The 15111-nt window shown below is 28.7% G+C and overlaps 1 protein-coding gene across 2 annotated transcripts; it reads left to right on the top strand.

Moving 5' to 3' along the window:
• The first annotated feature begins 220 nt into the window (after window positions 1-220).
• On the top strand, window positions 221-14336 carry LOC111690388 (clathrin interactor 1). 2 transcript variants are annotated; one of them, XM_046950188.1, is made up of 7 exons: window positions 221-679; window positions 6708-6909; window positions 6970-7119; window positions 7188-7392; window positions 7458-7551; window positions 7617-8473; window positions 8964-11968. In XM_046950188.1, exons 1-7 carry the CDS (start codon window positions 627-629, stop codon window positions 11735-11737), a joined length of 4335 nt encoding a protein of 1444 aa, XP_046806144.1. In that variant the 5' UTR covers window positions 221-626; the 3' UTR covers window positions 11738-11968. The 2 variants fall into 2 exon arrangements, with proteins under 2 accessions (XP_046806144.1, XP_023308624.2); XM_023452856.2 differs by lacking the exon at window positions 8964-11968 and adding an exon at window positions 13484-14336 and having other exon boundaries at window positions 244-679.
• The last annotated feature ends 775 nt before the right edge of the window (window positions 14337-15111 follow it).

Here is a 15111-nt window from a genome sequence, read left to right on the forward strand (position 1 = left end):
ACTTTTAAGATGTTTGGGATTAAGTGTATTTATTTGACATTATATAATTTGTAAAAAAAGAAACATTGTGCAACAAAGTATTTTAATTTTTTATGTTTAAAAATAAACGCTTCCCAAAATAAAACACTATTATCAGTAATCCGACACAAAAATCCAATTAGACTACAACTCTGATATACCCTTTTATACAGCCATTAAATTTTATTAACTACCTATAAACTACAACCAAGTGCCTGCCAACTTCACTTGTAAAAAAATTTTTTGACGACAGCAATTTTTCGTCAATCATTTTTATTCTACAAATAGTTTTGCATTTTTTTGTAAATTTCATTTAATTTTTTAAGATTACGTTTTTGTTGCAACTTAAATATAGAGAAACAAGTATTAAATACAAATCAATTTAAAGCAATTAACAACGAGTAAAATCTAAAACGTGTGCAGTGAACCGAAACTACCGAAATTAAAACAAAAAAAGTCTTGCAATTTTTTCCTTCCTATCAGTACCAAAACTTGTGTCATATATTCGATTGTGTGTGAAATAAAACGAAGTGAACGATAAGTGAAATAACAACACAAGAAATAAATTCCGTAACACAGTTGAAAACAGTTTCAAAATAGGTGAAAAAATGGTAGATAAATTTATAAATATGTGGAAAGTGCGTGAATTGGCTGACAAAGTGTAAGTGAACAAAAAGAAAGAAACACTATTACAATATATATTTTTGGAAAATTTCTTTACAAAGGGTTTTGGAATGGGAGTTTCCCACTACTCATTAAATTGCATCCATAATATGTAGTTGTTGTATGTGGCGAGTAAATCAAATTAACAAATATGTGTCATAAATTTGGTCAAGGTATCGAACGACACAACAATAGTAACTACTGCAGACAACAGAGACAAGAACTTAAACGATACACACACCTACCGAACTACCAACAAAATACATACATACATATTACATGAAAGTCTCGCGAGACAAGTACGGTTTTAAAAAGAAATAATGAAAAATAAAGCTCTTTTCTAATTTATCTTTGTAGATATATATGTAGTTTTATACCCTATGATGATATTATGCATTTTATGTATTGGCCTTTTAGTCTTTGCAAAGACTCCACTGATCGAGAACTTCATAGATCTATCAGAGTTGATATATTAATCATAATTCTTCAGCAAAGACCACTTTCGATATGTGAAAGTTATTGAAGTGAATTATAATAATAAATGTAAAGTACAATATAATCTACCATGACAGGCTATAATTTTTTACTTGACTTATTTATACCTATTTACCCTAATGGTCCAATACCCACCTTAAAGTATACCGATCGATTCAGAATCATTTTTGAGTCGATTAAGACATGTCCGTCCGTCTGGCTGGCTGTCCATGTAAACCTTGTGCGCAAGGTACAGGCCGGAATTTTCAAGATAATTTTATGAAATTTGGCACAAGGACGAAGCCTATTGAAAATGGTTAAAATCGGTACATTATTTCGACTAACCCCCATACAACCCTACCCCCCAAATAGGGCCTTTTGGCTTATAATTAATTTAAATGTTCTATTATGTTAACAAAAGTCGACAAAACTTAGTTTTATATAACTTTAAATGACACTACCGATTTTTGTAATGATCGGGCTTCATTTGACCCTATCCCCCATTCAAACTCCATAGAGCCATATTTTGCCCTACTCCCCTTTGAGCCCTCTTAAAAAAATCTCTTTTTTTGCCAAAAAAAAGTAAAAATATACCGAAATAAAGTTAAAAAAACAAACTAAATGCTTTATTTTTTTAAATAATCCATATTTTTAACATACATACTGACTGGTGTAGGGTATCATATGGTCAGCTACGCCCGACTATACATTCATACTTGTTTTCTTGTACATTCATGCTTTTTATATTATGTTTAGTACATTTGCACTGGCTATCTCCAGTTGTTGATGTTTTTTTTTTAGACTTGCACTGCATCTAGTAGTAGTTGTTTTTGTAGCACTGTCCAACAACATTAAATGACAAACAAACCAAAAAAAAAAAAACTAATTATTTAACTCAACAACCAGTGATGAGAAAATAGTTAATTACTGGTTTTTGTTTTCCCACCTTGTATATTTTATGCATGTATGTATGTATATACTACATACATATGCATGTATGTATATGTATACCTATCTTGTATCTGTATTTCAATTAGATTTTTTTTACTTTTCTCTAATATTTGACGCGTGCAAATATCCAATTGCTTATACTATTGTCCATCAAACACGACAGCAAGTGTTTGCACACTTGTACACGGAATAGCTTTCTAACCACCTGTTTCTTATATTACGCCATTTAAGGAATTTATCCATAAATTTCATAGAAAATAGATGTTTAGTAAAAAAATTCCTAATAATTGCCAATAAATTGTTTGGCATTGATTACACTGTTCGAAAAATTAAGATAATTATTTTCTTTAATTATAATATACATATTCCCTTATTCATAAACATTTATCAAAAGTTTATAAAACAAATTTTAAATATATATTTTATTAGGCTAAGCCCCGTTAACTCCATTTCTGGTTATCGTTTAAACGAAAGTTATTCTGCCGATTAAAATATTTTTTGTATGAAAACTGTCAATTTAACCTTAAGATAAAGAATAACTAGACATTGTGTTATTGGGGATTAGCGAAATATATTTAAAATTGTGATATCATACCTTTTATAAATGTTTTAGAATATTGGCGTAATTATTCTGCAAAAATTTCAAATCTTCATCGGTATGTATTCGCCGATTTTAGGCGACATTTTCTATAGATCATAAGTGTATATCCAAATATGTTTGTAGATAGAAAAAGTGTCTTTTACATCTAAAGCAAATTAAACAAATTTAATGAAAAACATTATGAAATCATCTCAAACACTGTGTATATTTTTTACAAAATAAATTAATGTTCATAGCAAAAATAAAAAAACCAAAAAATCAATAAAATTAGTTCTTGCTTTCAAATAAGTTTTAAGTAGTGGTTCACCTTGAAAAAATGGCTGAGTGTTAATGCCCTGTTTCGATCTCATTTTATATTTATATAAAATGCATTAATAAAAGCTTAATACTGAAACAAATGAAAATGCTTTTAAAAACAGTCCTTTTCATTCATCTTTATTTCTTAATCTTAAAATAGTAAACATCATTATTCAAAAATTTTAAAAATTTAATATATATTCGTTTTTACCCTACAATATAATAAACTACACCATTATTAATAGTCATTTAGAAAAGCTCAATTGTAAATCAGATGATGAATGAATATTTTCATGGTATCCTTCAAAAATGCCGAATACTACGACTAATCTAATATATTATTTTGTTACTTATTTTTTTACCTTTTTATAAAAAGGTTAAAAATATGCCGAATTACTTTTAAATAAAAAATTCCTGTGTACTTATATGGGGAAATTCATGTCAAGTGTCCCATCTAAAACCAATTTTGACGAAATTGCAATAAGGTTAGTTCTATTGGATAGTAGGTCAGACACATTTTTTATCAGTCAAGTACTGCCGGACATAGACGGAATAAAAGTTGGATATTTTGGTCATACAGTGTTTTATTTAAATGAGTGTATGAGTGTATTGGTCCTAGCAAAAATTTTCCAAAGAATTCAAATAGCTATTTTTTCATTCTTTCCAATAAATTTGAAATATTTTTTGATTTAAAAAATTTAAAAACTATCTCATAAAACAGAAGACATCGATTATTAAAGTTGGGTCACTTGACACGAAATTACCCATATTTAAGAAATAAGTAGAATTTTCTATTATTCTTGTCCAGATAAGATTATATTTATTTATATTATGATACAGGGTTGGCAAATAGAATTATCCAAAACAGCATTAACTATTGTATCCTTTTGATTCAAAGCAAATTTTTCGAAAATTGTATATCATCAGACATTCCTTTTGGCCAGCAGATGGATCCAGTAGACCGAGTATTACGTCCCTCTAGTCTATAAACTAGATAATATTTTAGGTTAGACATTAGAGTAGATTAGATATAAACTAGATACCTATGTATTAGAATTGTCCATAGACTTATTAATGGGATAGTCAGTAAATAACCTGTAGACTTATTCATAGTGTACTGCCTATACTAATTTATAGACCGGACTATAGAAAATCCATTAGACTAGTTAGTCCAACGTCTATTTAGAAGTACTTTAATAGTTTTACTAAAAAATACACCCTTCAAATTATTTAAAATTTGAGCGATCGAGTAAAAATACTAAAAAGTACTCTTTTTAAGATTTTATAACAATATGAAAGAATGAAGAATATAATTTGAAATTTTCGTTAAAACTTATTGAAGTAGGTAGTCCATTAAACTTTGTGTTTATACTATTATTTTAATAAGGAAATAAATTTAAAATTATACAAAAAGAAACCATTGTACCTTTAAAACTTGAATTGAACTAAAAAAGTACAATTATAGCAATTTTGCCAACCCTGTTATGACAACAATCTTAATTAAATCTATATAATTCTTTGAAGTGTACATATGTTTTACTAAAAATCAAAATACAAATATTACGAGTTTTAAACAAAACAGAAATATTGTATAATATGTCAAACACTACAACATTATAGCGTGTCTTTTAAACAAGATAAATAAATCATTAAATACGTTCGAATATAATATAACAATAAGAATAATAATAATACAGTAATGATAAAAAAATAAAGTGTAAATAAGAAAATAATACTTTTAAATAAAAAATTATAAAAATCTAATTATCTATATATAACAACAACACTTATCAGTTAATGAAAAGAAAACATTAAAAAAATGATAAATATTTTTTTCTTGTTCAATTCATTTTAACTAAACAAGTTATTTTTTAAACAAATACAAACGCTTGAATTGTTGTTAGACTATTAAAAACTCATCATATTGACATTTAAATTTAAAAAAAGCTACAAAAATACTTTTACTTTAATTTATAACTCTTGTATGTATAATAATGTAAAAAAATAGAAATTAAATATTTATGAAATTATACTTTGTTTGTAAACATTTCGTTCTTTAAAATTTACAGTATACCAACTGTGCTGGAAGTTTAATTAATATTTTAAAAATTAATGAAATGTTTGGCTTTTTTTTAAATTCCTTTACGGAAATAAACTGTAGTTTATTTCCGTCACGCTGTAAAGATTTTAAAGGGAAGTGGGGAGTATTGTTTTATATTTTATTAAACCGCTTGTTTTGTTGGATTTTTTGTTTTCGTTTTAAGTTTGTGTTTTATTTGTATTTATTTCATTCTTCGTATTTTATTATTTATTACGATATTAATGGGGATGATGTTTTTTGTTGGCTAAATACAACAAATGAAAATGTATAATTTGTTAAATACTCGTCAAACTTATTAAGAATACTACTCTAAATAGTAACAATTACACTTTTACTTCTACCCTATTTGCGGTTATTAGTCATAAGAGATTAACTTGAAAATCAAACATTAAAAATTGAATTGCATTAAACATGAGGAGTATAGAGATTTTTATTAGTATTCCAACATAAACATATATTGATAGCAATAAGTAAACTATTTTTTAGAATTTCTTTTCACAATCAAGCAATCCGTTTATAATATCTACAATATAATTTTCCGGATCTCTCACCTTTTGAAACCGATGCCTTCAAATCGGGATGTAGAAAACTTGTTTAGTTTTGGTAAAACTCATAATAAATTATTACTTATGTATATAAAATTATATAAATCTTTTCTGAAGTACTTAAATGTAATGCAGACCGTATGTAGTAGTCATTGAGTAAGTAAGTAAGTAAGTAAGTAAGTAAGTATGTAAGTAAGTTTTTTGTGTAAGTACAAGTCGTTACCAAGTTTTTGCTGGGACTCAATTTGTTCTTAAATAAACTTAAGCAGTTATGACTTATGACCATAGTTTTTATTATTTGTTTTTATATATTATATTGTTAGTATTAGTTTTATTTGTTGTTGTGGTTTTGCTGCTATTATTTATTTAAAGTGTGAGAAACATTAATTTAATGTGTATTGAACAGTGAAATTTATATATTTACATACACATAATAAACAAACATTGTGTAGGAAGTTATTTGTTAAATATATAGTAGAATATAACATTATGAACACGTATTATTTAAAAAAAGAAAAAAAAACTAAAATATTTTTATATGTGCTTTTATAAAATGAAAGTAAGTCAATGGGTTTGTGTAAGAAATGTTATCATCTTTAATGTTGAAATTATTGAGATATTATTGTTCGATTAAAAACGGTTCAAATTTATGTAGATAAATTTTGAATAAATAAAAATGTTATGACTTTGATGGTATGAAATAAATAATATGAGTATAAACATACCTTTTCAATGAAAACAATTTTGTTATTTTATTAACAAAATAAATTGTTATTACAATGTTCTAATATAAAAGATAAACTAGAAGAAATAAGTTTATTTTAATAGCAAGATCTTTAATTAAACTTATGATGAAGAAATTATTAAAATATCTTTAAATATTGAACATAGTTTATTTGTAGCTTTTAAAAATATATAACGAGCTAAGCAATTTATTGTAAATGCATACACAATTATGTTGAAGAAATATCTAAATTAATTCCAATAACTACAATATCTAACTTGTAATCTATTTTTAAACAAAAATGTTTTATTTATTAATTTTATTTCTTTATAGCACAAATGTTGTTATGAATTATACCGAAATCGAGGGCAAAGTAAGAGAAGCCACTAACGATGATCCGTGGGGTCCAACGGGTCCTTTAATGCAAGAATTGGCTCATGCAACGTTTTCCTACGAAACATTTCCCGAAGTAATGTCAATGTTATGGAAACGTATGCTAACAGACAACAAAACTAATTGGCGTAGAACGTATAAGGTAGTTTTTAAAAAGCTTTTAAGTCAAACCAAAAAGTAATCTTAACTTGTTTACTTTTAGAGTTTACTATTGCTTAATTATTTGGTACGCAATGGTTCTGAACGGGTGGTCACCTCATCAAGGGAACATATTTACGATTTACGTTCATTGGAAAATTACACTTTTACAGATGAAGGTGGAAAAGATCAGGGCATTAATGTTAGACATAAGGTATTAAGATTTGTATTTCAAAAAATAATTGTTTGGTGTTATAAACAAAAAAAAACGTTTTCTTAAAGGTAAGAGAACTTATAGACTTTATACAAGATGACGATCGTTTACGTGATGAACGTAAAAAGGCTAAGAAGAATAAAGATAAATATATTGGCATGAGCAGTGATGCCATGGGTATGCGCAGCAGCGGTGGCGGCTATAGTGGTGGCGGTGGTGGCTACAATGATGGTGGCTGGAGAACTTCACGTAGTGATCATGGTGATAATTGGTGTAAGTTAATTTTCAAATTGAAAATTAATATATTTTGCAATTTTATAATATAAACTATTTAATAGATTCTGATTCACGTTCTGCGGATCGTTACGAAGACGATGATGCTCAATATGAGGGTGAAAAGGAATTCTCTGATAGCGATTCACCGAGTCCTAGGTAAATTATAAAAAAAAACTGAAATAATAATTTATAAATTTTTATATAAATTATCGAAATTACAGAAGAAACTATCGTTACAATGACCGAGCCAGTCCTGCAGACATTGCTACCGATGTCAAACCATCGGGCAATCTAAACATGAACATACGTCCGAAATCAGCATCGTCAACATCATCGATAACCATGTCAACGGGTCCAGTTACAAAGCAACCAGGCCAACACAAACCATCGGTCGGTAGTAAAAAAATCGATATGGGTGCTGCTGCCAATTTTGGTAAAACATCGACTGTAACATCGAATGCGGCTGGCATACATTCACCCACCCATCGCGATACACCCGGTGAAGGCAATAATGATTTAATAGGCTATTCCCCCATTAACAATAATACCATGGGCATATCATCGTCACACGAAAGCAATACTACAAATTCGACAACCACCAACGTTAATAACAACAATGCACTTGACAGTCTATTTAAGACCTGTTCACCTAAGAATGAAAAGACTCTTAATAGCGCTGCTATTAATGATGATTTTGATGACTTCAATCCAAGAGCTGCTGAGCAGCAGCAAAATGAATTTGGCGATTTTGCCTCTGCATTCGGTGGTGTCTCAGCTGAGCCTCCCTCGGCTAGTCTAACAGGCATCGCTGCCTCTACAAACGATGATTTCGCTGATTTCTCTGCATTCCAAGGTAGTTCCAGTACAAGCAATAGTGCAGCTTTAACATCCAGTTTGGGAGGTTTGGAGGGTAATTTGTTGACTACTGCTACACCAGCCAATGACGCATTTGATTTGTTTAATTCCTCTTCGGCTGCTGTTCATTCCACAAATACAACAAACACTCTGGGTGCTACCACAGCTACAGATCTTCTGGCTGGTCTAGGAGATCTATCCATACATCAAAGTATGCCAATGGGTAAGTTTCATAAATAAAATTTTATCATACATTTGTTAATAAATTTTTCTAGTAGTTTAAGCCAATTTTTTTAGTTATTTGTTAAAAATAACAAGAATGCAATGCTTTTGTTATTGTTATTAAACAGTTTTGTACAAAAAAATGTAATATACATAATATTTGTTTAAAGATACAACAATATTAAAACCAAAAACATTCTAGGTTCTAAAACTAAAATGTGCGAAATTGTAATATACTTACAGAAAGATCAAAATTTCTAAATTGTATGTAGCGTGAAAGAAAATTCTATAGAGTGCATGTAAATTAAATTTAAGAAACGTTTCCAATATAAACAATAATTAGTAGTGTTTGAGAGTAAAACAATGAATAAAATTCAAGTATTAATGTAGATTTTGTAAAACATAAAACCGGTTTTACAATAATTACAAAATAAAGACAATAATTAATGGAAACAAATGCCAATTGGAATCCTTCAATTTTTCACTTTCAGCCGATGATGATGATGGTAACAATGGTGACAAATTTCCCGATAAGCTAAGGCATGAGCTACAAAATGTCATACAACAATTAAATGCTATGAATACTATAAAATCCGTCCAGGATGTGCTAAAGGTTAAGGAAATTTTACAACAACTATGGATTAAGAATTGTCTGCCTGGTTTTACTACAGCCGAAAAGATCTGTAATTTGGATAAAGATGAACTTTCATGGAATTTAATAGCTACACATGAATATGCAGATCTACTGCAAGCTATTGGTCAAACATTTACCACAGATTGGCCAGGAAAAGTGTTGAATGGGCAGGAGAAGATTATTTTTAATATATTTAAAATGGATTACAACTTTGATTTTATTATGGAATCGTGGTTGTGTTTAATACACAAATTACCCCAATTTCCCCAAAGCGTTATGGCTATTTTTGAATATCTCCTGGAAGATGATAATTTCATATCTATAACCTTTTTACAAATATGCAAGGAAAAGGCTTGTTTACTGCAAAAATTTAAAGCTACTCTTAACACTTTACCCGAACCTCAGTTGGAACAATTTAACTTAAAAGTTAAGGAGTTTATACAATTGCTAATGTCTTTACCAACACGCTTAGCTAATGCTGTCATGGGTAATGTCAACGATGCATTTAAGTCCGATAATTATTGTAAAAATATAATGCAACATTTGCTCAAAGCCATATGGTTTTTGATACACTGTGATGACCATGACAAAGAAAATTTCGATTTAAAATTTCTATCAGAAGTCTTGAGTCGTTTAGTTTTAGACTTTTGCACCAATACAGAAAATGATTCCGATCTTTGCAAATTTTTGGAAATTTTACAAGAAATTTGTCATTATCCCAAGCCACGAAAACTCATACAAGAAATATTCTATTTAATGGATAATAGTAATACCTCGATTTACCGCTTGGCTTTATGTATGCTTAAGGGCTCTTTAGATGTTTACAAACTATTGGGGGATTGTGTTAAAAACAATGACCTCTGGCAATTTTGTTTCCTGCACAAATTAGCCATGCAGAGAATACCTAGCCAAGAGTCAGCATTAATTGTCTTAGTGAGTTATATTAACTCAGTAGATGCTGCCTTGTTAAGACAACTTTTCGAGAATCTGCTTAATGTCTGGGCTAAACGTATATGTTTACAGAAGTTATCACAAAATGAGCATCTAAACCTTTCTAAACTTTTAATTATAACTGGAAAATATTACTATTTGGATGCTAAAAATAACAGACAAGAAGATCAAGATTTGAAACGTTTATTACATGAAGGTCTACGTCATCATTTAGAATGTTCGGATAATTTGCAACGTTATATTGGCATGAAAACGGTAGAACTTATATTTAATTTCATAGCGGGACCCAATTCTAAAGACGAAGAACAATTGAAATTTGAATATAGCAGTATTTTAGAAACTCCTAAAGGAATAGTCATTAAGCAAATTGATGATTTGACAAGAAACCTACAAACGAACAAGAACATGCCAGAAAGTGTGGATCTTAAGCATTTAGAATTATTATTGGAAGCTTTTATGAAACACCGAACAACTGAAGCTGTAATTACAAACTGTAAAAAATCTCTACAGGCAATAAATGTTAATGAAACTAACGAAATTGATAATTTCGAATTAAGCCCGCCCCCCACAAAATCTCCCAAAATGGATTTAGATTCTGATGATGACGATGATTTAAAGCCCTACAATATGTCAAATGATACTCCTCAAATTTTGGATAAAAGTCCCAAATTTTTATTGGACTTGTTGACCACCCTCTCTACGAAATGTGAAAATTATGAATATTTTGAAGCAGCACTATCAACAGCCGAAAACCTAATACGTTCTCAATTGCCTAAATCAGATGCTCGTTTGGCGGTAGATTTAATGCAACTCTTTCTAACTTTGGATATGCAGTTCTACTATGAAAACTTTGAAGAAACCAAATTTAAGTGTTGTATCGCCATCTGTGTTTCACATCCGGCAGAATGTGCCGAATATATATGTCGACAATTTCACACTGATAATTCCTGTTATAATGCCAATTTACGCATTTTAATGTTACAAATTTTAGCAGGAACTGTTAAGGAATTAACCGAATCTTTCGAAATGGAAACCTCAAAGGAAGAAAGTATTGCAATTAACAACCCTTCTACACATTTGCGTAAATTTCAATTTGATAATGAACATCAGAAACGTTTGGCCATAGCTCAAAGAACTATACGCTTAAGATTGCGTGATAAAACTAAAAGATATTTTAATAAAGTTAAAACAACACACAGTTCAAAGGCAAATCGTTTTCATCCAGTAGTGGGTATGTTTTTCTTTCCTTTAGTTAGAGGAGAACGAACAAAACAAATGCTGTATGTTAAATATGATCGCATTGCTCACGACATTGATACAATGCTCTTAGTCAACTTTCTACACACTCTATCGATTATTGTAATGGGAGCACAAAATTGTCCCATACTACCTACGATGACAAGAGAAATTTTCGATTTATGCTTGTTTATACGTTTTAGTTCCGAACCACGTGTACGTTTATCTTGTCTAGAACTGTTGGGTATTACCTTAGTCACCACTCCGGATTATGTACTGATTGAACAATTTAATGATCGTCTATTGGAGTTAAAATATTGGCTGGAAGATATTATTAAATCCCCTTTAGTTGGTGGAGAATCATCAGAGGAATGTCGTGATTTAGCTGCACAAATTCTTAACACTTGTTATAAGATAATGAATCCTAACGATATGGAAGAATAAAGTGTTTTTTTCAATTTTTAAAATTTGTGAAATAAAATTTCCATTTATGTAGTTTAATAAATATTTTGCAAATTGTGTTATTACTATTTTTTGTTAATATGAAAGGTGTTTTTAAATACAAACCAAAGTATTAGTTTTTTTCGAAATTGAAACAGAAACTTTGAAAAAATTAGAAATATACAGCATTATTACACAGGTTGTATTGGTTGGCAGTGACTGACGGTTTCTCTAAAAAGAAAGAACATGTTCATTCTTACAAATATATTGAAAACAACAAATAAATTTTAAATTTTGTTTTCAATATATTTATAAGAAAGAAAATGTTGTTTCGATATTGTGAAACAGACAGTCAATCTCCGTAATTTATATATCGATTGAAACATTAATTATTACTAAATCGACTTAGCTTTCTATAAGTATTCAGAATATTTCATGCAGTTGAAAAATTTTATTATGAAAATTACAAAAGAAATAATAAACCCGCTTATTTTGTAAAACACTTCACCTTGCGTTAAAAATATTTTTATACAAATTTTAAATTTGAAATTACAAAAACAATTTATATGAAAATTTAAGTGAAGGGAAGGGATTTACAAAATAAGTGAAAAGTGAGGATAAAGAAGTAGAATTTTCACCACAAATATCATATTTGAAGTACTTCCAATTTTGGTGAAAAACCTATGAATTTTACATTGGCGTGTCATTGGAGGGAAGTTGTTCATTTTTGACAACTATGAACTACATCTAATCTTATTCATAGATGCAATAAAGATCCGATATTTGGATGTCAAAAATGAACCGAATTCGTTCAACGACATGCTTATGTTAATTTCATTGGTTATTCACCAATGTTACTTCGAATATGTTATTTGTAGTGACTTTTCTACATATCTTTCCCCACTTTTAAATGGGTTTTCTTTTGTATGGAAAAATTTGGTTTATAAAAGCGAAAAATATATAATCGCATTTTTAGATGTGATTAAGATGTCGTTTGTAAAGAATGACATCAATTATTTTTTGCTGGGTAGTTATCCTCAAAGAACGCATATTTAAAATGTAAAGCATCTCCAGTTTTGTATTCTAATACAGAGTTCTTGTTCCTAAGAATAGTGTTTAGGTACTTAACTTAATGTAAATTATAAAAAACAACATTTTTTAATACTATTTAAATGCACTTTTTATTTATTGAAAAAAAATTATTAATTTATTTATTAATTTATTTTTGCTTAAACCAAATACAAACAAACAAAAAAAGCATTTCTCAACATACCGGGAATAGTACCACCGCGGACCCATTAGGTAAACTTGAACATAATTACTGCTTCAAACAAACAGTGCACGTAATTTTGATTTTAAACAAAGGAAATACTCAAACAAACAGCACATTCCAAAAATATCACTGTAATTAGTTTTAGAAGAGTCTTTTCTTTAATTAAAAAAAAAAATAAAACATAAATTTATTATTCTTTTTTTAATGCTTCAGCTCAGCTAGCACCTATAAAATATAAAATAAAAAAACACTAATATTTTAAGCTTTAGTATCATATTTTGCTATATAACTGTATTTATTAAGTAGAGCCTATTAAACTGTCATACTGCCTAATGTATGTATGTATTGTATGTATTATTGTTATGCAAAAGTATAATTTTTATTTTTCTAAAAACTACCACTTTCTTTCAAATTTTCTTAAATGTGTTTTTATTTTTAATTTACACTTTTTTTGTATGATTATATACTATTTTTAGACAATATACTTCCACCAATTGCCTCAACGGGTAATACTCTTTTACAACCCGTAAGTGCTAATAATAATTCACAACAATCATCATTGAATACCGGCGATGGAACTACATCAACTAATAGTGCGTCAACACAAGTCGGTGCTACCTGGGCTGACAATTTAAAGGCGGGCAATTTGAAACTTGACCTAGATAATTTATTATCTGGCAAGACAAATAAAACGAATGCACCGGCACCCTCCATGAATGCGCTAAAAGTTCAAAGTCCTACTGTAACAACACAACAAATCACAAATACCCAACAAGTGCCACTGTCTATACAAACGCCTGTAATGGGCAATTTTGCTGCATTTGGTGCCCAAACGACTACTCCACGCATTTCTCCCGGTTTGGGTAGTGCTGCTTTAGTTGGTGGTGGCGCCCCCACATTTTTCAATACAACATCACCAAACATTCCATCACAACCACAACAACAATCACAATTTGCTAATTTTAATCAAATGAGTAATATGATGCAACCACAAAAGGGTTTTGTTAACAATAACAATAATAACAACAATAATAATTTGCAATCCTTTGATTTGTTTCAATGATATCTAGTGGCTTAAAATTTTTCTTTTCTTTTTTATTATTATTATTATTTTTTTTTTCGTATTAATAACTTGTTTTTGTATTAATATAAATTGCAAATGCAAAAAAAGATATATTATGATTATCATTGTTTTTCCATGTATTTTTTTATAATATAAATTTAATTTTAAAATTCCTCTTTTTTGCAATCTTTACTATGTTCCCAATCAATTTATTTAGCAAATATATAATTTCCAATTACAAAAATATATATAAATAATACATATTATGAATGAATTATTATTATTATATTAGTATTAATATACAAAAAAAAAGATTTTTTAAACAATTTAATATAAAGTGAAATTGTTGGTTTTTTATTCTATTTAGATTTGCTTTTTTCAATAATATTTTTTAATAGAAATAATGATTTTCTAGTAATTTTCAGTTGAGCTTTATGATGTTTTAGATATAATTTTTATATAAAATTTTCTTGTATTCAGTAGAATTTTGGAAAATTATTTTTATAACTAAATTAACTAACTTAGATCGGATATTTAGTTACTAAGCTAGACATGAATTTTAACTGACATAGGAAAGAAGAGAATTTGGTACCCAGATGTACTCGGCTGTTTTTCGCTGGACAAAAATACAAATTATTATACAAAATATGTACATGTAATTAGATTCATATGCATGTACGATCTAATGTATACATTAAATCGCTTCACACTGTGTGGAAATTGTATTATTGTTAACCCTCTCTATATTTACCTTTCTTTATTTTATAATGATTCGCAAAATGGCCTTGTCGTTCGTGAACTGGGCCGATTTTCATACGGGTGTGTATATAAAAATTAATGTCCGAATTCAGAAAGAAGTTTTTGTTACTGTTTTTTATTTTAAATATTGTTTTTCATTTTTCTTTCTAATTCCGTGTTTGGTTTAAAAGTTATTTAAAAAATAGTTAAATCTCATTAAAAACATTCAAATATAACCTAAAAATGTTGCAGTTCAATACGTATCGAAATTTTCTCCATTTGGCAACTTTTATATTCAGTATT

This window comes from Lucilia cuprina, chromosome 4 (genome assembly GCF_022045245.1).
Source record: "Lucilia cuprina isolate Lc7/37 chromosome 4, ASM2204524v1, whole genome shotgun sequence".
Lineage (NCBI taxonomy): Eukaryota > Metazoa > Arthropoda > Insecta > Diptera > Calliphoridae > Lucilia > Lucilia cuprina.